Source organism: Lycorma delicatula, chromosome 8, assembly GCF_047948215.1.
Source record: "Lycorma delicatula isolate Av1 chromosome 8, ASM4794821v1, whole genome shotgun sequence".
Classification (NCBI taxonomy): domain Eukaryota; kingdom Metazoa; phylum Arthropoda; class Insecta; order Hemiptera; family Fulgoridae; genus Lycorma; species Lycorma delicatula.
Window position 1 is genome coordinate 10,075,149 of NC_134462.1, and position 24,610 is coordinate 10,099,758.

Below are 24,610 nucleotides of genomic sequence, written 5' to 3' on the forward strand. Positions count from 1 at the left end.
ATAAAGTGCTGAGATAAGACTGAAATTCTTAAAGTAGATCGCAAAAATTATTGAAATTGACACAAAATTGTTGTGTAATTTTTAAGTTATGTAAGTACTGAAATTTTAAGTCGGTTAGACTTAAGCTTTTTTTCCTTGGTGCACAACATGTCATCAGCAATCGGACACTATATTTATATTGTAAATAAATTAATATTAAAAATTAACAGTTAAAATAAAATTAAAAACTAAAACCCAGCAATATAAAAACACAGTATAAATGGAAAACACCTGTGTTAAAAATGAAATAAAAACACAATGAAATATTACAATAATAATCTAAATTACAACAATAAAATTACTATCTCCTATATGCCAAATTGTACAAATAGTCAAAACGTACTACAAAAAACTCAAATATTTGAATATAATCAGATGGCCCTAAGAAATCATAAAACATTACAATTGCGATGCAATGAGATATAACAGACACAATCCACAAGGTGTACAGTTGCAACAAGTGACTTAGGGGTGAGGATACAGTTAGCTTATTTTTTTTATAGTTTTTGCTATGAACTTCAAAAACGGATTACTAAAAGTTACAAAACTAACAAAAAATATTAAGCAAAAGTTAAATTTCTGTTAAATGTTGACCCTGACCCAACAATGAGGTACAGCCATATCCAAATTAATTGTCATTTAGATTTTGCTTAATACTCATATTTCTAAACTGGCTTTAATTAAGCGCCAAATTAGATCAAAATATTTCTGTGTATGAGATCTTAGTGATACTGATAACTACAATTGTTCCAGTAAAATGGTATTTATCATTTTTTCATAATTTATTCGTTTTCTTCTATCATTAAATAAATTTTATATAAAAGCAGAAATCAAATTAAAATTTTTCCTTTTGAGGATCATTCAATGGGTTATTAATTTTTATGAGGTTAACAATGCTACATTCAGTGCCTTCTATCACCCAGTAAAATACAGCCAGAACCTCTAAGGAATACTAACCAATTTCTGTTTTTTAACTGATTAATTTTAAGTAAAAATAATAGTCATAAATAATTAAAACCCAAACGCATATTTGAAATAGAAATCTAAAGGATGAAGCCAGGACAGGGTTTATGCAACTATTTACTGGCTTTACAAAGAATATTCGTTACTTTAAATATTTTCAAATGTAATTTTTCATGTTAAATTTCTCTGATCAAATTATAAAATATTTTTTACGTTTTAATTTGTGAATTTGTACTTTTTCTGTGATGATTGTTATTTTGAAAATGTTATCTATTTCAATTTTAAATATTTTTTCAAATTTTCTCAATTTTTTACTATTGATTCAGTTATTGTCAGAGTTTTGTGGAATGATTAACATCATGGTAATTTAGAATTTCCTTATGAATTAATGTCAGTTTTTGGTCTGCTTATTGTGCATTTTTGTTGGGTATTAATTATTGCATTTTTTTATGACGGTTTTGTTCAATTTAAACTTAATCATTGAATAAAATGTTAGTATTATTATTATCCTGAATATAGTTATCTTACTTTTTTACTTTATATAAAGAATTTTTTTGTTGAAAGTAATCTCAAGAAGCAGATGCAGATTTCTGCACAGGCGCATGCCTGGGCCTTAAATTTCAGCTTTTAAAATAAAAAAAAATATTTTATTAAAATCTTTTTTCATAATAAAAATAATTAATAATTTAGCAGTATTTCCTAAATTAAATTGACAAATGAATAATGCCAGCTATGACATGTTTTGCGGGTGGCAACCTTGCGGTCATATTTCAAACCGTACGCACTGACTTTTCCACAAACCTTTGTATACAGATCGTAAACTATTACTTGAATAAAACACATGCACGTTCAAAAACGTGTTCAAGAACCAGTTCAAACGTGTCTGATGGATTATCACTTTTAACAGAACAAAGCGTCCAAGTATACATGTAGATACTGTTTGTAACAGAAAATAACAGTGTAATTCAATTTCGTGTTTGGTGTTTTAATTAGTATAGATGTACAGTACATTTGTTTTGCTACCAAATACATATACGTAATAACTAAATATTAGAATAACATTTATGTAGTCATCTGCAAGTTTCCCAATAGTAATATTAATTAAATTCTGTGTATAAATACATCGGTACCAGTACCGCAGATCAAGGAATGAATTTTTCATCTTAACCTAAAATAGTGTAATTTTTTAGAACACTACAGGATGAAGTACGTAAAAAGAAAATACAAGACACGGAATAGTTACCGGTATTAATTAAGTTAGAAATTTGTCTGATTCCATAAGGTGATGTCAATGTCAGATTTATTCATGAGGTCTACAAAATCAATAAATTTATTCTAATTATACATATTTTTAGGAATTGCTGTTTTGTAACTTTGACACTGCTCATAAATTACTTTATTCATTAATAATTTATTTATTTAATATTTTAGCCACGTTCTTGAAAAGAAAATTTGAAACAGAAGCTTGGAAACGCAAAAGACAAACAGAAAAAGAATATGCAGAACAGCAAAAAAATTCACTGTATAAATCTACAATTTATTCAGAAAAACGAGCTAAAAAAGAAAATGAGCCTGAAAGAACAGGTGAGCGAGCTGATACAGAGTATGAATGAAGAAATTAATGAACGAACTGAGTTAACAAAATGTGAACTTGAAAACATCGATGAGCGAGCTGAGAATGAAACAAAAAAATCAACAACGTGATTTAAATGAATTGCTTTACCTTAGCTATTTTAAAAGCATCACAGCCACAGGATGAACAAGAGTCATACACTATAATACAAAAAATTAATTTACCCTTTTCTGTTATGAAACGATTTACATATACTACTTCTGCTCAGTAGGGAATTAAAATATACTAAGTTAAAAAAAATTGTTTATGAATATTATTTATTAAATAGGCTAAAATTTACAATAGAAAATACGTACATAAACAATTTATCACAAAATTTACATTAAAAAAATATTTCATATGATAAAAGACAATAATATTAATCTAAGACTAGCGAGGAAAAAAGCAAACAATACCTTTGATACAATTTTCCTGATTAAAAAAAATTCATACAATCAACACATTAATACTAGCTACTAAAAGAATATAACAAACAAAAATTATACACAACCATGCTGAATTGGGATACAACTTAAGCATATTAAAAATAACTCTATAAAAATTTTGCTTAGAAAACAAAAAACATACTACAGTAGTAAAAACCTGACCTCAGCAGATATTAATTATTTTAAATGACAATGTAATTTTATAGGAATAGAACATTAGGGGGTATGATAATAATATCAAAATGAAAATATCATATGCATATTTGAACAGATGTTCATAAAAAGAGTTAATTAAAATTTGGTTTGATAATTTTTATTTCCTTGTACAAAGTAAAGGAAGTATTATGATCGTAAAAAATTTCAGTTTTCAGATTTCAACAGAAATATCCATTTTTGACTATCCCTGAATAATCCGCTTTGACTAGTTTCGGCGTGATGTCGGTACGAACATATATATCTCGCATAACTCAAAAACAATTAGCTGCAGGATGCTGAAATTTTGGATTTAGGACTGTGGTAACATCTTGTTGTGCCCTCCCCTTTTGATTGCAATCGACTGGACCAAAAGTGCCCAAAATCTAAAAAATTTGGATTTTGGACTTTTTCTTAACTGCAGCAGTAAGCCCTCATTGAGAGCTTTTCAACTATATATTTAAGTGTTGATTATTTTCATTGGTTCCAGAGTTATAGCCAAATAAAATTTTAATTAACAAAATATTTGGATCTTACAAGAGGAAGGCACATCAGTTCAAATCAGACTTAATCCCCTTTTTATTTTTTAAATTGAAATATATTGATTTATTAATAATTATTAACCTCTGCTGTAACAGATTTTTTACAATAAATAATAATTCAATAATAAAAAAAAAATGAAAAAATCAAAAGTTATGAATGAAATAAAATTTTCTGTACTTTTCATTTAAAAAAAAATGTGTATAAGTATTTAAAAAAATTTATTGTAAGTTATTCTTAAATTATTATAACAGTTAGTGAAGTGGCATTTCATTACCTTTGTATAGAACATAAAGTTATATATGATATAAAATTACAATTAGAGAAATATATATGAATACAGTTTTATTCATACTTACTTATTAAAACAATCAGTTTTACAGTACGCTTCCGTCACATTTTTTGAGGACAAAAATGTTATAAAATAAGACAAAATAAGACTTAATCGTAAGCAAAAAAGATTTATGTAAATAAATTAAAATAAATCTTTATTAATGAATGAACAATTATAATTAATTTACAGGTTACTAGAAAAACCATTCTCCTAATCTTCAGACGGTGAAACTAGTTTACTGTTCAAATTGTAGGCTCAGAATTAATAAATAATTGGCTAACAATAAGATGCTATTCCCATATTTATATCCAGTATACCATTAGTATATTAATGTAGTAAATTATCAAGGTAACTGTTGATATTTATTAATAAAGGTAATTATTTTAATGATAAAAATTATGGAGTGATTTCTTTTTAGTAACAATGAAACTGATATTTTCTGACTGGTTAATAATGAGTAAATACAAAAAGTATACAGCTTATGTTCTGCTCTATTCCTAATGTTCTACATAAAAGGTTGTAGAATAGAAAATATGGTGAGGGGATAATGTTAAAAATTAATCAAGATTAGAATACATTATATATAAAATTAAAATAGAAATTCACTAACAATTATATGCATTGTTCATTGTTATTAAGTATTGATGATATTGTTTTTTAGCAATAATATATAAATGATATATAATTACACAATGACTTAAAACAATTAATTTCAAATAGGTTTTTAAAATAATTCCTTTTAGTATTGTTTATCTTGCAGAAATGGACTTTTATCATTTAATTTTCAAACTACACTTTCAATGACCTATGTTAAATCATAACCTATGTAAAATATAATGGGACTGGGTCCTGTCCCATTATCTTATACTGCTGACTTTTAAAATATCTGTTTTAATGTTACTTAATATACATGTTATTACTAAAAGTAAATGCTCTTTTTCATACATTTATTACAAGGAAAAGTCCGGTACAAAAGATTTAATTTGAAACCTGGAATTACATTAATCTAAATATTTTGAACATAAAGACATGAAGAGAAAAAGGACACTTCTAATTGTAGCTAACAGAGGAAATTTAATGTAAAATAAAAAAATTTAATAAAAAAAAAAGAGTTCAGATATGAGGACTGCTGAGTAAATATTGTTATTAGTTCAGGTTTTTACTCTTTACAATTTATAATTACAGTTTTATAACTTTTATATAAAATAATCTATTAAAGTGCAAATAATTAAACTATGGTGAACACATACAAAAACAAATTTATAAGATATTATAGTGAAATGTGTCACAGTTCCCAGAAACTCTCTCTTCCCAGAAACAGTGTTTTTGAGACTACAAATTAATTTTGATACTTACGATTGTTTAATTATCTTGAAGATGACTGTGACCATCAAACTTCAATTAAGGCAACTGAATTTAACTATACTGCATTTGAAATAATAATTATTACACAATGAAATTCTTGTTGCAATAATTCTTTATTGCTTCTTCATTACTGATGTAAATGGTTGTATAAATTAATGAATTAATAAAATGTAATACTGATTAGTTCACTTATGCCAGCCATTTATTTATAGTATAGGATATTCAAAGATGACAATAGACATAAAAAAAAAGGAGTAGACAAAATCAAAAATTAGATTTTCTGCTAGGTCAGCAATTAGAGATTGATACGATACAGAATCAACTGAAAAAGAAGGCTAAAGAATTTTATACTGAGGAAAAAGATTAAAAAAAAAATTATAATTTTCCTGTAAAATTATGTTAATGCAAAAAAAAAATTAATTAGTTTACAAAAAAAATGCGTTTTAGTAAGTTAAACAATTTATGAGAAGGTGAAATCAAGAAGTCACATTATTTGAAGAGACTACTACTACATTTTTATTAAGGAGGAGTGCTCAGATGACTAACACAGCTTGTTAAAAAATTTCTTTGTAATGTTTATTATATTATCAGTAACATATTTATTTATTATACAACTCTGTTTGAATCCCAGTTAGACTTGGCATTTTTGATACGCTACGAAAAATCATCTCTTATCAGAAGCTGTAATTGTTTAATAAAGAAAATGAATTAAATTTACAGTACTTATCTTTTTAATCTATCTTTAGTTAATAATAATTAATATAAAACACTTCCAAGTTTTATATTTTTTTTAAAAAAACATCTTATATGGCTGATGTAATGCATTTTTTTAGCCATTATGAAAAGATGTTACTTATTACACAGTCATTTTCTTGAAGGTGACCATCTCTGTAAAGGATCATAATTTCCAAGATTGTGGGTTGTTTTATTTTAGGAAGATTCACAGAGTTAACACTTTTAATATGCAATTAATTCAAGACATTGGGGATTAACAGTTCATAAATAACAAAGACACCATAAAGATACTAAATTTCATTAAAAATTTTGTTAGTATAAGCTAGATGGTCTAGTATCATTAACAATTTATCCTTCATTTTTCATTTTGAGATGTGTAATTTGAAATCGGTTGATACCATTTATTTTAAATGTTTAATACATCTCAAATATATTTGTATATATGATCTTAACATAAATTTACTATTATTTTTTAATGGTGGTTTGGACTTCTACCACGCTACCTTTGTAACAAATACTTTCATGCTTACTTATCACCCATACTTCCCAAACTACACTTTCTCTGGCAACCAGAGCTTTTTTCTCATCAAATTAATTTTTTATCGTTTTTCTTTTAAATATTTTTTTTTTGTTAAAACACAATATAGTATTTGTAGATATTAAGTTACATTAGTGACAATGAATGAAAGAATTAAATATGAGTTTACTGATTTCCAGAGAAATATCAATTGTCTTGTTGCAAAACTAATTTTAACACTGAGTCTTCCTATGTTGCAATCATCAAATAAATGAGTTTAAGTTCCTCCCACACCCCATAACTACTGTCATGGCCTCTTCTGGTTTGTCCCTCCAGCATTAACAGTTATACAATTTCTTGAAACTAATCCTTCTGATTCTTTATTTTAACAATTTAAAATGTTTAAATATTACACCAGATTGAGTGTTTATTTTTTCATTAATTATCTCCTACCTTTTAACTTTGGCTTGAATATTTCCATGTCTTCTAGAATAATTACATTTTTCTTTTTCTGTGTAATGTAATATTTTCATAGATTTTATCATTTCATTGATATTATGTCCTTTTTCTCTCAAATGTGTTTCAAAAGAATCTGCATTTATTTTATTTCAAACCGATGGATTAAGTACACATAACTGTCAATGGCATGAGTTATATATTGGCCACCGGATACATCTTACCAGTAGACCCACAAACAATACATTAGATGAAATCCTAAATCTATATGATTGTAGGTGCAATTATTCATACAGATCAAATCATTGATTTTAATCAATTTACTATATTCACTTATAAAATACATAAAATATGCTTGGTAAACTGACTTAAGAAATGAGCTTTGTGACATTTATTACATATATGTATGATTACTGTTGATACTATTTGAAAAATAAATGTGAATACAGTTTTAAACTATTTGTGTAATACTTGTATAATTATTATACTATTTATTTAAACAATATGCACGATTGAACGTTTGTTAAGATACAACATTTTAGGTTATATTATTTGAATGACTTATTATTATTACAAATCAATGATGATTATTATTATTTTCCATGTTATTGTTTCTAATATGTGCACTTTCAATATTGTAAAGAATATGTAAATTGTAAAAATCATCTTATTTTTTTTTTGACGGGCAGTTATATTGACTCACTCTCTTTTTCTTCTTATAAATTTATAAATACATAAACTGTCTCGTTCTAGCTAGCCTATTTTATCAGCTGATATTTTATATTAGTAATTGATTGTTAAGTCTAATTTTACATCTCGTTCTGTCATGTACACTATGATCAACAATGTAATCTTCATTTAATATAAACTTAACTAAAATTAAAACACGTAATGATCATTATAACTTAAAAATATATTTATTTATTTTTATTTTTTTCTAAGGGGATAATTCTAGCATAGAAAAATTAAATTAAATGAGCTTTTTTGTAACCCATGGCAGCTTCCCATTATCAGATACACACATGTACAACTTAAAAATTGATTGTTAAGTCTAATTTTACATCTCGTTCTGTCATGTACACTATGATCAACAATGTAATCTTCATTTAATATAAACTTAACTAAAATTAAAACACGTAATGATCATTATAACTTAAAAATATATTTATTTATTATATCTGACAGAAAAAATACATATTTCCAATGTAATGATAAAATCCATGAAAATATTAATTACACAGAAAAAGGATAACGTTTAATTCTAAAAAACATGAAAGTATTCAAGCTAAAGTTAAAAAGATGCGATAATTAATGAACAAATAACTACTCAATCTGATCTATTATTTAAAAATTTTAAATTGTTAAAATAAATAATCAGAAGGAATAGTTTCACGAAATTGTATAACTGTTGAATTTGGAGGGACAAAGCAGAAGAAACCATGGCAGTAGAGATAGGGAGTGGAAGGAGCTTTTAAAATTGCTATTTATCTGACAAATCCAACATAGGTAGACTCGGTGTAAAAAAACGTTGAGAATGGAGGTATTCCAAAACATGTCAACTACAGATGTTAGAGTAACAGTGCCAGAAAGGACAGAAATTAACACTCAAATCCATCAAGGTTTAAATAATACAGTTTTCTTGAATCAAATATTGGTAAATGGCAGACAATGACAAAATCATGAAATGACACAATGCTGTCAGAGAAAAAACTAAAAGATAACGAAGGAAAATTAAGTGTTATTCTAGCAATAAAGAAGTTTTGTACCCGCTACCATACAAAATTTAAATCTCAAAAAATAAGTGATTATCATTGTAAAATGAACGCAGTAACTTTAAACAGTAGTTCAGAAAACTTCTTGCAAATATTAAATCAGAACCAAAAATAATAATGTATAACAATCCTTATTACTCTGTTGACAAATCAACTCAAGTCATGTTATGAAAGAATACAGAATAGTGATTCCATAAATATGACATTGACCTTAATATGAGGGAAGAAAAATTATTAGAAATGTAAGAGAAATAAACTACTTTTTATAACACATGGAAGAAATTTCTCTCTCTAGAGCAATTAACTAATTGCTCTAAGGGGATAATTCTAGCATAGAAAAATTAAATTAAATGAGCTTTTTTGTAACCCATGGCAGCTTCCCATTATCAGATACACACATGTACAACTTAAAAAATAAATCACAAAGTACATATTAATAAACATTATAAAAATGAGCAATGTTTGTAAGTTTCTTTTTTTGCCAAATAAATTTCATTACAACTAATTCACTACCTACAATTGTTTTTTTTTCTTTTAGCAAACTTTAAGTTCTACATCTTAATATTTAAAACAATTCTAGAATGATATTTTTGGCATTAAAAATACAGGGACAAAAATTATAAATTAAACAGCCAAATATTTTCTTATAAATATAAATTATAATCACAAAAAATAATTGCGATATATAATTTTAACAATAATATTAAATCAACTTTGCAACTCTAAAAACACATCACAGTTAAGTAACACATTCACTGCTAAGTACACTCGAATCATTTCTCTTCTAAGTGTGTATTTAAATGATTGATGATATTCCTTATACGATTAGATAATGTAATAAAGGAATAAAAAACCAAGCCGTTGAGTTATATGAGGCACTCATTAACAGATAACAGAATGAAATATTTTAAATTGACATTTTTATATTTAATTTGAAAAACATTTTTTGATATATTTTTATAAAACTATATTTTCATTTCTCTTTTTTTGCTTCATAGTACATAGTTTAAAAATTTCCCACTTATGTGTAAGAATGGTAAGAATGCTTCTAAATACCAATATCCTTAATCTATTTTTTTAAGAAACTCATCAAGAGTGGAAAAATAAATATATTAAGAGTCTCATTAAATTTGTACCCTTTACTTGGTGATACCTTTTATAAGTCTTATTAGAAGAAAAAAATGGAACAATGGTATAATCAAAGTTAAAAACTAAATAAAAAATCTAACTGTAACAAAGGTTTATTTAATTTTGTTATTAGCAATGAGTGTGTTAATTAATAGGAACAAAAATAGTGCAATTATAAAACTGCACTTTTATATCGCTTAACAGATAACAAGAGAATTACTATCACAATATTTATCAATAGAAATTACTGGTTGGGAACACTTATCAGTAAAGTTACATCATAAATAAATATATACATTTAATAATTTCTATTTTAAAAGAATAATTAAATTTACATAAATTTAATAAAATGTCCTCTAATGTCAATTCAAATCTTTTAAATTTTAACTACCTCAATATATATGACACATTAATAAAATAATTATAGTTATTTATAACACTTACAATAAGTTGTCCAATATTTTACAACATGTACAAAATGAACCATTTTCAGAAGTAATGGGGAGGGGTTGGGTTTATTTCAGATAACCCATAAATTAAAGTAAAAGTAGTATAACTTATAAGAAAACCACTTTTGTAAGAATAATTTGCAAAAAAAATGTTAATATATAATACAATATTACAACTAGCAGTTCATTAATAAAATCAAAACACTTATCTAACCTATATATAGTTTTTTTAAACAATTAGGAGGATTTTTTCTGAGATCCTGAGTCTAATGAAATACAGCCAATGTATAGTTACACTAAGACAATTAACTACAACCAATTTCTTCTAATCATATTCATTAATCACTATTGTTTGTTAAGGATCCAAATATCAAATTGGATTTGGCATTCAAATGACAACTATCACTTTTGGTTCTAATACAATACTAATATATTCATTTATTCATAACATCTGAATAAACAATAGTTTTCTTATATAAATAATTTTGTTATAAATACGGTCATATTAAAAATACTACGATCTTTTCATTAATCTTTTTGTATAAATGGATTTATCACTAAATTTTTTTTCATCTACCATTATTAATCCATTTAAATAATGATCTACTTGCATAAATTGGCCATGTAATGTTAACATTATATAAAACTTTACCAATTACAACTTTTCTAATAAATGCTTGCTTATAATAAATTCTTAGAATTTCATCTGTGAATAAATATATTCAAAGAAATACATTAAAATAAAACAACAAACTTTGATTTTACAAACAGCACTGAAATAAAATAAATACACTCAAAAATTTTATTTTTGTATGTACGGGTACAAGGCACCCAAAAAATGCTAGCAGTTACAAAATATCAAAGAAAAAAAATTATATATGGCGTTACCAACAAAAATTCTTATTACTTACATACATATTCACATAATACATTTTCTATTAATACATACATATATACTATTAAATACATACATACATACATACTCTATAATTTAAATAAATATTACATGGGGTATTTAAATAAAAACAGATGTTACTTTGCATATAAATATAAATTTTATAAAAATGATAAAACCAGGTTGCGTAATAATCCTCTCAAACAAGTCAAAATTTGATAAACCAAAATTTAAAATAAATTTTAAGATCAAACTATATAATGTGAAATGCAGGATTAAAAAAAATAATTACCTTACCTAATAGAAGTGAAAAAAACCTTAAATTTTGCATGTTACTTTCCACCATTTATTTCATACATTGTAATATATGAAAGCAGAATAACTAAAAAACTAAACTACATTCTTCCTTATCTATAATATACAGTGTCACTGTATCTTTCTCTGAGCTATTTAGATGTTTCATGAGTTTATAGCAAATATTACTCAACAGCACTAAAATAATGGTTAACATACACAACAAATGATAAAAAGATAAAGTAGAACATAGGATATTAAGAATGTAAATAAAAACTAAAGAAATAGAAACAGTAAAAAAACAGTTCAAAAATGATACATTAACAATGTGTGTGAAACAATTTTATTGAAAGAGGTAAAAAAAAAGTAAAAAATAAACACAGTGATTTAAAAAGAAATTTAACATGCTGAATGCACATAGAAATTTATCCTGAATACTTACAGAACTGGTTGAAGTGAGCAAAACAAACTAGTTTTATCATTAAACAGCCACTTTTATTTTGATAAGAGTGATCTGGTGTATCATTGCTTCTTCAACTGAAATGATGATTTAATTTTTGAGTTTGTTGTGGTAAGTGAAGGTGGCATATCTACTTTTATTATAAATGAAATCCCATACAAAAAAAACTGAGTGGTATCAAATCTAAGGTTTCAGAATATCAAAACACACAACTAACATGTTCCACACCAGTGAAAGTAGACATTTTGAATGTACTGCTCGCTTGTAAGGGAAAAAATTTGGTACTGCCGTAGAACATGAGTCAAGTGAAAAATTACACTTGAATGGATTCTGTAAGAAAGCATATTAAATATCCATACTCTTTCAAAATTGTTAAGTCCTTTTTATTATCCTACAAATACTTCATAAATATTTGTTGAAAAAATTATAAGCTCACACAAAGGTTTGGAAAAATTTTAATAAAAAAAACAATATTTTTTAAGTTGAAAATTAGTATAATATTGTTTCAAATTATATAAATTTGACATGGAAATTCTAAATCTCTTTATTGCATCACAATAATTACTTTTTGTTTATGAAAAGAACCCAATGCCTTGATTGATAAATAAATTCATAACTACATCCTGCAGCAATAAAATTACTTGTATAAAATTATAATTACAAATATCTTTACTGCATGTAATTTTTAATGATGTTATTTATTATTATTATCTTTCAGAGTACAATGAAATCTCTTAAAATGACCATTCTATGAAAAAAATCAACTCTTTATATGATAACAATATATTTTATTACATGCAGTTAAAAACAGTATAATTTACTACAATTTCTATATATCCAAAAAATTACCACAATCATTAAAACAGTCTACATTTATATAAAGTTTCTCATGTCAAAATTTCTAAGTAAAAAATGAATAGAGTATTTATCTTTAAAACATGGTTGATAAAATAGCTTATCTATAATATAAGAAAAAGAGTAACTACAGACAATTCTTGTGTACAAAAGCTTGTTCTGTAATTCCTACATAGCAATTTGGTGTAAATTTTATATGTTAGTCGAGAAAAGATTTCTTTTCTATGAGTAATTTAAATACTTTTAAGATTCTTCAAACTATGTTGAATTTCAGCCTATTATAATATTATAATCAGAATATACTTTTTAGGGAACTAGCTAGCTGTCTTGTAACATTACAGAAATAATTACTGCTGAAACATTATTTAATTGACAGCAGGTTTATTTAATCTACTCTTTGTTTTTTGTGCTAATTTACAATCCTGATGCTATCTCTAAATTTGAGCATACTACCTTGTACATTCTTTTGAATGATTATTTATTCACTTTATTATTTATCTGATTAAATAAATGATTTTCATAATATTCTTAGTAGAACAAATTCTTTATTGGCAGTAGCAAGATAACACTGAGTCACTGCCTGTATTCAAAAGCATTTTCGGGTCTATAATTTACCGACATTACTCTGTAATGTTAATAATTCTGCAACAGCAATGCAAAATTTTAAATGATTATGTAGTTCACTGAAAAAGTAGAAAAGGTACATAGAGGTAAAAGTAGTCACTCTATTTTTGTAAATTTATGTAATAATGAAAACTTCATTAAAAACATGATTATAAATGCAATGAGAAGGTTCATTATGGTTCTTTTGCCATTATAATCAATTACCAAATCATGTAAGGGATCATACAGCCAATTTATTTAAAGTAAAATTAAAAGATTTTCTTTTATAGGAATTTTTATTCAGGTGATTCATTTTTAAGTACCATAATATTAATTGAAAATAGTACCTTAACTTTCTGCATTTTTGTTTAATGTAATACACAATATATTTACAAACAAATAATTTCCATCAATGATTCAAAAATTACTTTTTGTACTTATTTTCAATATTCTCACATACTTTAATATTATTTCATACTAGCCAATTAGTGCTTGCTTCGCTCACCCGACCATCTAACCACGGGGCTTCGCTCTCTGAACCTTCAATGCTTTTGTATCCTCTTGTTTATGATAATATTAAGCATTTTACAGAAATATTTTAAGAAAAGAAATATTAAGTACGTAGAAAGTTTTTTCTGAAAATTTTGATGTTTTTATGTATATAATAGACTTAAGGAGTGATTTGATATGGAATTTAATAGTTTTTAATAGAAATATATGTTTAACGCAAGCCATACTGATAACAAGGAGTTGGCTTGGAGATGACGTCTTTTTTGTTTAAGTCTTGTGTGTGTTTGTGTGAAGTTGTTAGTTACAGTCCAGCTGCTGCTATTGGCGCAAAGCGGATGTGATTGCGCTGGCTGGATGTGCGCCAATGACTCTCTCCCGCTAAATAAAGAATCCTTTTTTACTGTGAAATAATAACAATCCCTTTCTTTTATTAATAAAATTAGTAAACAATAATAGGTAAAATATAAAATATAAATAAAAATAATCTACACCTAGAAATTAAATTAAATAATCTGTATCAATCTGTCAATCTTAATTGACAATGGACTACTTCCAGAGGGAGAAAGTCACCATGCACAGCCACCCGGCACACCACCATTGGTCCGCTCTGCATCAATAGCAGCTAAAATAAAAATGTGAACACATATAACAAATAAACAAACAAACCCATTCACCATCTTTTTTATGGAGAATGATACTTATTATTTTTATAAAACAATATGAAATTTAACAATGACCAATTTTAAATACAAAAATTTATAATTTTTAATCAGGCAAGAGCACAAAAAAAGATAAAATATTTTGTGATTCTGTTTCTGTCAACCAAGTAACATTATTTCAGGAAAAGCAATGAGAATATAGTAAATAAGACCTTCCATCTCCTTGATAACTGCATCTGGAACTAACTAGTAAATTTAAAAGATACCATCTCATACAGGTATACATGGAAATGAAATTGTAGCCTCTAGTGAAAAAGGGAATGTAAAGTACTTCATCAGCAATTCAAAAGTTACCTAACATTCTAATAAGGAAAATATTAATAACAAATCTTAAAAAGAAAAATAAGAATGTCTGATGATATAAGGTGAGGGGAAAAGATTGGTTTAGGTGTGCAGCACAAGAACACACTTCCTAAACAACCAAGGAGGAAGCTGTGTCAGCATTTAGAAAAATTAAATGCTACGACTACTTTAGAGAACAACTGCTTAAATTTACTATCCATCCCAATTATGTCCTAGAAATACATAAGAAACTATAAGAAGAATACTTTTGATATTAGGAAACTAAGTGACATGTCTATATATCAAATATGAAGGATTACGTAATAAATAATTTATTTTGTGATGCTACTCACATTAAAGTTTTACAACAGTTTCCTTTGATCTGTCCAGGCTAATTCTAGGGTAGTTAATTTCTCTACCAATGGAATAGCACACCTATCCATTCTCAGTGTGATCTTATATAATGTTCAGATCTGACTACAGTATTCATTATTTAGTTTTTATTCATTTTTACTAAATAATAAAACAGTTCCATTAAATTAAAAATCAGACATGGTAGGTAAGTATCTACATGTATGTAATACAAATAATTACAGTTTTTCTTAACATATTTTAAACTTACATTGTATATTTTAATTTTTTCATGTTATTGCTTTTCATGTAAGATGTTTTATTATAATCCATTTTTATTATAACAGATTCTACCTAGAAGACCCCAACATAACTAAAAAGTAGTGCGTTAAATTTTTCAATTTTCTTTCTTTTTTAAAATTAATATATGCAATGGTATTTTAGTTATATTTCTTTAATATATCAGGATGCCATTTTTTCATTAAAAAACGAAGTCTTCAAGTGAACCGTGAGTTACTCAAATTCAACAAGTCTGTTTATTCACATCTTAGTAGCAAGAATTATTGTTGATCTAAACAGCTTTCTGTAATACTATATGAGGTAAAATTTAAGCAAACGTTAATTTGTTGTTATTGAATGCTTATAGATACAGGAACTTTTATTGCTAAGGTACTGACAGAAGCCACTGAAACTGGCTTACTGTAATTACTAGTTTTAAATTGAAAAAACTGTAGAATGAAAAACTCGGGGAAAACTGAAGAATTGCTGTATTAACAACTTTAAAAATACTAATTATAAAAGAATTGTAATTCTAATGATGACATTAACAGCCAACCAAATGATAATAAATTCTGATAAAATGAGATGACTTCAGTTATTATATTTAAAAATGTAAACTGTTTTAAAGGCAACACAAAATATTTTTAATTAGTACAACTAGCAGAATTTTTCCTATAATCATAACTAATCATAACTTTTGAAACATTCCAAAATATGTCTAAAAAATATAAAAAAATTGCTACAAATAAAAATAACTAAAATGCATAATTTCAAAAATAAATTAAACATTTTAAAAGATTATTTTTAGCATTCATATTCAATTAACCAAAATAAATTATTACTTTCGTTATCTTAAACTGAAATCCTTTTAAAATACATTTCTTTTAATGAAGAGATTGTTCACAAAATAATATAACACATCTTGAACTTGGTTACTTTTATTTTTTCTCTTAAGCTATGTTATGAGGTCAAACTTTCACATTTCCTAAAGCGTAATGCAGTGCCTTTTATATCCCGGTAAAAATCAAATTTTATACCAAATCCACTATTGCAACAAACACAAAACGTTTCCCTAAACTTAAGCACATTACATTACTTTTAAATGACCTCATATATATTGTTTATAAGTTTGGTAAATGTAATTAAAAAAAAAAATTAATGAATTAGGACCCAATTTGAAGGATGATTATATGCAAGAAGTATGGGACAGTGTAGTAACAAAGACCAACTATCTTTATCAACAACATTTGACACAGAAATCCATGCAGTTAACCACATAACCATTTCTTCAGTAGTCATATTGGTTGGACTTAAACCACGAAATGAACAAGCCTGTAAAAAGAAAACAAAAAATTACATAGTTTACTTAAATTTGTGTAATAAATTAATTAAAAAAAAAAATTAATAAGAATTTACCCATCTGATTTCATCATTTGAAAGTGTAGCGATCCCACCTTCTTTAACAATAGCACGATCCATCAACTGAATTAGTTTTGCCCTTTGTTCAAGTCTAGTACGTCTTCGCCACCCCAAATGCATATCATGCAACTTCAACAAACCTCTCTGTTAACAACAATATCATTCACATGTTAGAGTTAGAAATTATGTATTAAGAAATAATAAAAACTAAGTTCAAATCATTTAATTATTTTTAATTTCATTAACTTTTTTAAATAACTCGAATGTGCAAACCAGTGATAATTTACTTTTAGTCCATGAACCTGCAGTATTTATCATCCGCTTCCACATTTTAACTTTAACTAAATTTTATTAATATTTTTCACAAACATTTAAAAACAATTATTTTTAAACCCAGAAATATCTTCCAGAAAATCTTTCCTTCCTCAATGAAAATATCACTAAGTAATAGAGTTTATAATTGAGTTGAGTTCATCATAATTCTGAAATGATGCTTTGAAGGCATATTTTCACATTTTTTATACTGAATTAAAAAAATAGTTACATTCAATCATACTGATCTAAAACTAATAACAGTAATTAGATTATTATCATTAAGAATTTTCTGATCTCTGGGATAGAGTGGTAGTGTCTCAGCCTTTCATCCATGGAATCTCAGGTTTGAAAACCAGAAGCATGGCATTTTTCCTATGTTACAAAATTTTATTTCTATACTCCCACAAACAAGCCTTAAAACATGTGGTAAATTAATTCGTTAATTTAACATTACAAAAAAAAAATGAATTTAACATTTTTATTTATGAAAATCGGGCTTAATTAAATTTGTTTATAAAATGAGCAGAAATGAGCCATTCGTTTTTAATGTTTAGCTTTTTACTTTGTATTTAGGTTTCAATGTAATATTTATTACGTAAATATTATTTTTTATATTAACAGCAAGCTGTTTTTAATACACAAAGAAAAAGCACTGCTAAACAATCATAGAAATAAATTGGAAAACAAGAAAATATTAAAAATTTTTTGTAAATTTTTGTTTTGGATAACCAGAATTTTTCAGATCAAGATGATTAACCCACCTGGTTTTTCTAGTGGTGAACTCATCGTCCCAAATCAGCTGATTTTGAAGTCGAGAGTTCTAAGGTTCAAATCTTAGTACAGTGGTTCTGGAGGCTAAATAGAAAAAAAATGACTGTTATATGGTTAATGACGCTGCAATGAACTCAAATAAAAAATCTTTAATCTGGTGGCATGAAAGTTTGGCACATCAAAATTTTAATCATGTGAAAAGTTTTTTGAATCAAAATGGAATTTTCTGTGAAGATAAAAATTAAACATTCTGCAAAGCCTGAGTGCAGGGAAAGCAACATTGTGATTTATTCAAAGAAAGTAATTCAAAGTTTTTAACCAACTGAAGTTGAAAACATAATCCGTGCTAATGTCTGTAGTCCTACGAAGTCGACTCAATAGGTGGCTCTAGTTACATGTTTTTAATGAAAGATGACTATTCGAATTATAGATATGTGTATTTTTTAAAATACAAGCAAGAAGTTTATGGTAAGCTTGAAATTTTTGTGAAACTGTGTTAAAATCAAACAGGTCAGAAAAATAAAATCTTAAAAACAGATAACAGAAAGGAGTTTGTTAATCACCATGTGAGAAAACTTCTGACTCAGTAACAAGTAGAATATCAAACTACTGTTTCTTATAATACTGAATTGAATGATCATCCTGAATAAGATAAGCATATGATCACTGAGGCAGCTCAGATTGATGACAGCAAAACATTTAACAAAGTTATTTTGGGCTGAAGCAACAAATACAGCTATGTATCTGATTAATCTAGAACTGGGACAAGTACAGTGGAAGGTAAAATACCTTATGAATTGTGAGTTTTGATTTAAAAAATCACTCGTTGGTACAGAATTATGGTTGCATATACCAAAAAAGAAGAAAAAGAAGCTTGATCTTAAAAGTAGAAAAGAAATCTTTGTATGTTAAGGTGAAAGTACAAAAGAACTGAGAGTTTATTTTCCAGATATGAATGTTACTACATTCACTCGTACACTGGAAAGAGATGTTATTTTTGTTTTATCTAAACCAAATAATTTCTTGTTTTTGATTGAAATGTGAACATGAAGAAAGAAGAATCTACACCTGAAGTTGAACATGTTGAAAACATAATTAAGGCTGTGACTACAAATGAAAGTTTAAAACGATGTTCCCTGAACATGATCATTAATAGTCCTATAAATAGAAGAGAGCTTCATCCAATGGATCAGCTGCTGCCTCCAGTTAAGTATAATGATTACGAGACTGTCTTTTAGTGTGAATGACATTGAAAAACCAACATCATTGGAAGAAGCTAAAGAGTCAGTTTTTTCTAAGCATTGGGAGGATACTATGGAGGTAGAGTTGAAATCATTAGCTGAAAATTACAGATGGGATGTTATTGATAAGCCAGAAATAAGTGATGTTACTGACAGCAAATACGTTTATAGAATTAAACAAACTAGTCAAGGTAAAATATATAATTCAATTTAAATCTAGATTAGTTGCCAGAGGGTTCATGCAGAAAGGGTCAATATATGATGTATGTTAATTCTCCTGTTGCCAAATTAAATTAAGTTTGATTAATGTTAGTTGTTAGTGTAAATTTTGACTGGCCTTTTACACAAATGTACGTCTGCAGTGCCTTTATACATGGCAAACTGAAAGAAAATGTACTTATGTGTTTACCTGAGAATTGCAGTTTACCAAATGGTAAATCGTGCAAACTTAAGAAAAGATTTATGGATTAAAAAATTCTCCCAAATGATGATATGATAAATTTCATGAATACTTGATACCTCAGAATTAATTAAAAATGTATGTACTATTTATGTCAATGATATAATTATCATGGGCTCAAATAAGCAAGAAATTAATGTTTTTAAAAATGAAACAAGTTTGAAATGAAAGATGTGGGTCAAATTTCATATTATTTAGATATTACTGCAGAACAAAATTTAAAAGATGGCATGATAACGTTGAATCAACGTAATTATCTAGAAAATGTACTTAAAACATTTCAATGTCCGATTATAAAATTGTCTCTACTCCAATGCATAATAATTTTGATTAGAATTATTTGCTGAGAGAAAAACCACAAAATACTGAGTTAAAAAATAAGGGTAAAAAATTAATAGGTTGTATTAATGTTAGGCAGCAGACCAGATTTGTGTATAAGTATCAGTACGCTAAGCAGATACAAAAGTTGTGCTAGTAATGATTTAGTATGTCTTAAAAGAGTTACGTTACATTAAAGGAACTCTTCAGTTGAAATTAATTTATATTAAAAATTTTACTACTGATATCAAAGGTTTTGTAGATGCTAACTGGGCACCACTAACAGAAAATTCATCAGCAGAAATTATTTTAAAACCTTTAATTGTATTGTGTCTTGGTAATCAAAGAAACAATCTTGTGTTGTTCTGCCTTCCACTGCAGCAAAATATACCTCAGTCAAATATCAGTAGGACTGTTGATTTAAAAATATTTTAATTGAATTAGATGTGACGGGTTCAAGTGATTTAGATGTACTTTTATTTCAATTTAATAGATGACTTTTACAATTTGTCAGCTATATGAATTTGACCCACCAGCTTGGTCTAGTGGTGAACATGTCTTCCCAAATCAGCTGATTTGAAAGTCAAGAGTTCCAGTGTTCAAGTCCTAGTAAAGTCAGTTATTTTTACATGGATTTGAATACTAGTTCATGGATACCGGTGTTCTTTGGTGGTTGAGTTTCAATTAACCACGCATCTCAGAAATGGTCTACCTGAGACTGTACAAGATTACACTCATGCAAGTCATCCTCATTCATCCTCTGAAGTATTAACTGAAAGGTAATTACCAGAAGCTAAACAGGAAAAAGAAAGATAGCTATACGAATTAGTAAATCTTGCGCGCAGTCTGAATTGTTAACGCACACTTACTTTAAGTATCATTTTATTCAAAAGAAAATTAAACAAGGTGTAATAAAAGTATGGTATATACTATCATACGTTCAAATGGTTGACATGCTCACCACGCCTCTCAATAAAATGTCATTTGTTTTTTTAAGAAAGCTAATGTTAAATAAAAAGTAAGTACCAGTTTATTTTTATTTTTTGTTGACATACTTAAAGTTGATTATGTTTTGTTTTTGATTGTTTTGGTGTGTTATGTTATTATATCTAATATTACTATATTTGTAAGGTTATTATGTTTGCATGTATTATTTTTGTTATTGTAAACATTTTGATTGAGAGAAGGTGTTTGTGATATAATTGAGATGTTGGCTTGTATTGATCGATAGCAAGTGAGTGTCCACAGTAATAGTAATGTAAAGGGGGAAAAAGACAACAACAATGAAAAAGAAGCCATGCAATATATGAAGATTCTTGTTTACAGTTATAAGTTTTTGAGTTATTAAAATTACATTTAAGAAGTGAACTGCTAGTCATCAATGTATGTATTTATTTAAAGCAGTCTGTAACAATTAACAGAAAAAGTTATTTAATATCTAAAACTAGAAGTTTATCTTGATTTCTAAACAATCATTGCAAGTAGACACTGAAAATCTAACATTAAAAAAAATATATGAGGGGCATTCAATAAATAATTAATGAGACAAATGGATATAGAGAAAAAATGATTTATTCAACAACAATGAAACTTACACTACTTTTCAACTAGTTTCCAATAACATTTACACTTATTCCACTGTTCTGCGAGCTTTTTGATTCCTGCTGCGTAGAAGTCTTTACCTTGCTGTTTGAACCATTTGTGTACCGCTTTTTTGACCGCTTTGTTGTCGTCAAACTTCTTGCCCCTAAAACGTCTTTGAGCGAGCCAAATAAATGAAAATCAGACGGGGCGAGGTCTGGGCTGTAAGGAGAATGTGGTAACAACTCTCAACCTAACTTCTCTTGAGTGTTTCTCCTGTTCTCTGAGTGATGTGGGGGCATGTATTGTCATGAAAGAGAATTGCTCTCACTTTCTGTTAGAGCAAGTAAGAAAAGAACTTACTGTTCATGGTATGTTGTTCTTCTAAATAGTATTAAAAATTGGGCCTTGCAAGTCCCAGAAGACTGTCAACATCACTTTATATTACAAAAGCAGCTGACGTGAGTTTTGAATTTTTTTTGGTGGGCAAATCCAGATGTTTCCACACAAGACTTTGCTCTTTGGTATTGGGCTTGAAATGGTGTATCCACATTATATCACAAGTTATTACACGATCTAGAAGGTGCTAGAACCTGCTTTAAACCATTCTTTGAGTTCAGATAAAATGCAATTCCAGGTGTCTTCATGGGCTTCAATCAACTCTCTTGGAACTATCTCAAACACATTTTGCAATAATTCAGCATGTCATGAATGAATTTATGAATAGCAATTTGGGAAAGTTTGACTCGCCTGTCTTCACAAATAAGATAATTTATGAGATTTTGCAGCACGGTAGTGTAGTGGAAACTTCAACTGGTTTTCCAGAGCGATGTAGATCAGCGACACTTGTTCTGCCCAAATTAAACTGTTCCTCCCACTTATACACATTACTGCAGTTTAAACATGTTTCACCACACTATTTCAACATTCTTGAGTAAATTTCTGCTGGTTTCATACCTTCTGATAGCAAAAATCTTATCACTGAACATTGGTCTTCTGGTGTACACGTTTCAAGTGGAGCTGACATTCTGAAATCAACAAAAAAGGTTGTGTTTAGATTAATTATGGTCGAACAGCTGATTAAATGTCTTCCCAAAATTGCCAACTTGACCCTCAAAAAATTACATTGTCACTGAATAAACAGTTTTTTCTCTACATCAATTTGTCTCGTTAATTATTGAATGTCCCTTGTATATAAAAGAAAAAATGACAAATGAATACTAATGTTTAATATTTAAAAATTTTTGAAGTATTCACAGAGTAAAAAGTCACAAAATACTTATACAAGTATTGTTTTATAATAAAATCCTACGTAGAACTGATTTTTGTTATGTACAGGTGTTTTGTGATTATTATTTATATGTATGTATTATGTGTTGTCATGATTATTATTTATCATAATATGTTTTATGATTGATCTTATATAACTCTTATCCTTATGTGAAAGTGAAGATGAGATGATAAGTGACAGAAAAATGCTAAAGTCACACTGAAATTGAACTCAATACTTTCAGAATATTGGTTAGTGGACTACAACCAAGTTACTTTGTAATATTAATATTACAATTTGTACACTTAAGACAATTAAAAAAAATTAAAAACATATATATAAATTAAAAAAGGCCAAATTACATACCACATGACCAGTATAAAGTTTCCTTAAGTGATAAGGCGAATCCACAAATAAAGGTTTACATTTAATAATAGTTTCAGCATTAGGATGAAGTCCACTTCCAATTAATCTAATAACATACTGCCAATCATCATAACAAGGATGGGATTGAAGAGAATCAAGCTGCGCTTGTAAACTACGAAATACTGGTTTATACCAATGCAACCTTCTTCTTTGAAAATGTATGGCAAATTCAGCACGCTGTTGTAATGACCAAAAATGAGATGACAGTAACTGTCTAGGAAAGAAATATCTGAAAAAAATGATTTATTATGCATTTCTATTAATGAAGTATTTACTTAACACTAAATTTTATATGTGGCATACTTTAAGTTAATGCTAATTTTTAATTTACCACTAATTTATTCCTGGGATGAAAATAGATGCATATAGCATATTTTTTAATATTGTTAGCTAATGAGCATGCTAGCCATATTACTGTCATACAATCTGCATAATCAATTTATAATACATGATAAACTAAATAATTTTTTTGACTTGTTCAAGCAGTAATTCAGTCTTGATGGTAAAACACAATTCTGCAGGGTTAGATGGTGAAACTACAATTATAGTTTTTACCTATAAATTTTTATAATTTTTTGGTTAAATAAGAATCACTGTAAAAATAGAAAATAATCTGTTTTGGGAAGAAATATATATTCATAACTTTTTATTACAAAATCTTACTCCACTTTTGCCATTATTTTCTAGGACTCAAAATGAATCATGCTTGTATAAACTATAAAAAAAATTCAGGATACAGTTCAATGAGACTGTATGTTTTGCATGATAATGCTTCAACTCATAAAACGAACCAAGCAGTTTGAATTAAAATAATTTGCATTGAAATCTTTGATCACCTTCCCTGCAGTCCTTATTACAGACCAAGTGATTTAAATGATTATCATCCATGTTGTTCTGCAAAATAACCTCCTAGCTGGGCTCAAACAAATTTAGGATTATAGTTTTCCCTCAAACAAAAGTCAAATACATCATAGTAGCTTCATCCTCCTATACTTATCTCTTATATTATTCTA

The 24,610-nt window shown here is 27.1% G+C and overlaps 1 protein-coding gene across 2 annotated transcripts in view; it reads right to left on the reverse strand.

The window, feature by feature from the left end:
- Positions 1–2,883: 2,883 nt before the first annotated feature.
- LOC142329573 (LETM1 domain-containing protein 1) overlaps positions 2,884–24,610 on the reverse strand; it is a 41,662-nt gene continuing 19,935 nt past the window's right edge. For both annotated transcript variants that reach the window (XM_075374261.1, XM_075374262.1), the window contains exons 4-6: positions 23,538–23,826; positions 17,213–17,359; positions 2,884–17,128 (exon numbers count right to left, since the gene is read on the reverse strand). In XM_075374261.1, the coding sequence (XP_075230376.1) occupies positions 16,952–17,128; positions 17,213–17,359; positions 23,538–23,826 (613 nt within the window). In that variant the 3' untranslated portion in view covers positions 2,884–16,951. The remainder of the gene's footprint in view (positions 17,129–17,212; positions 17,360–23,537; positions 23,827–24,610) is intronic.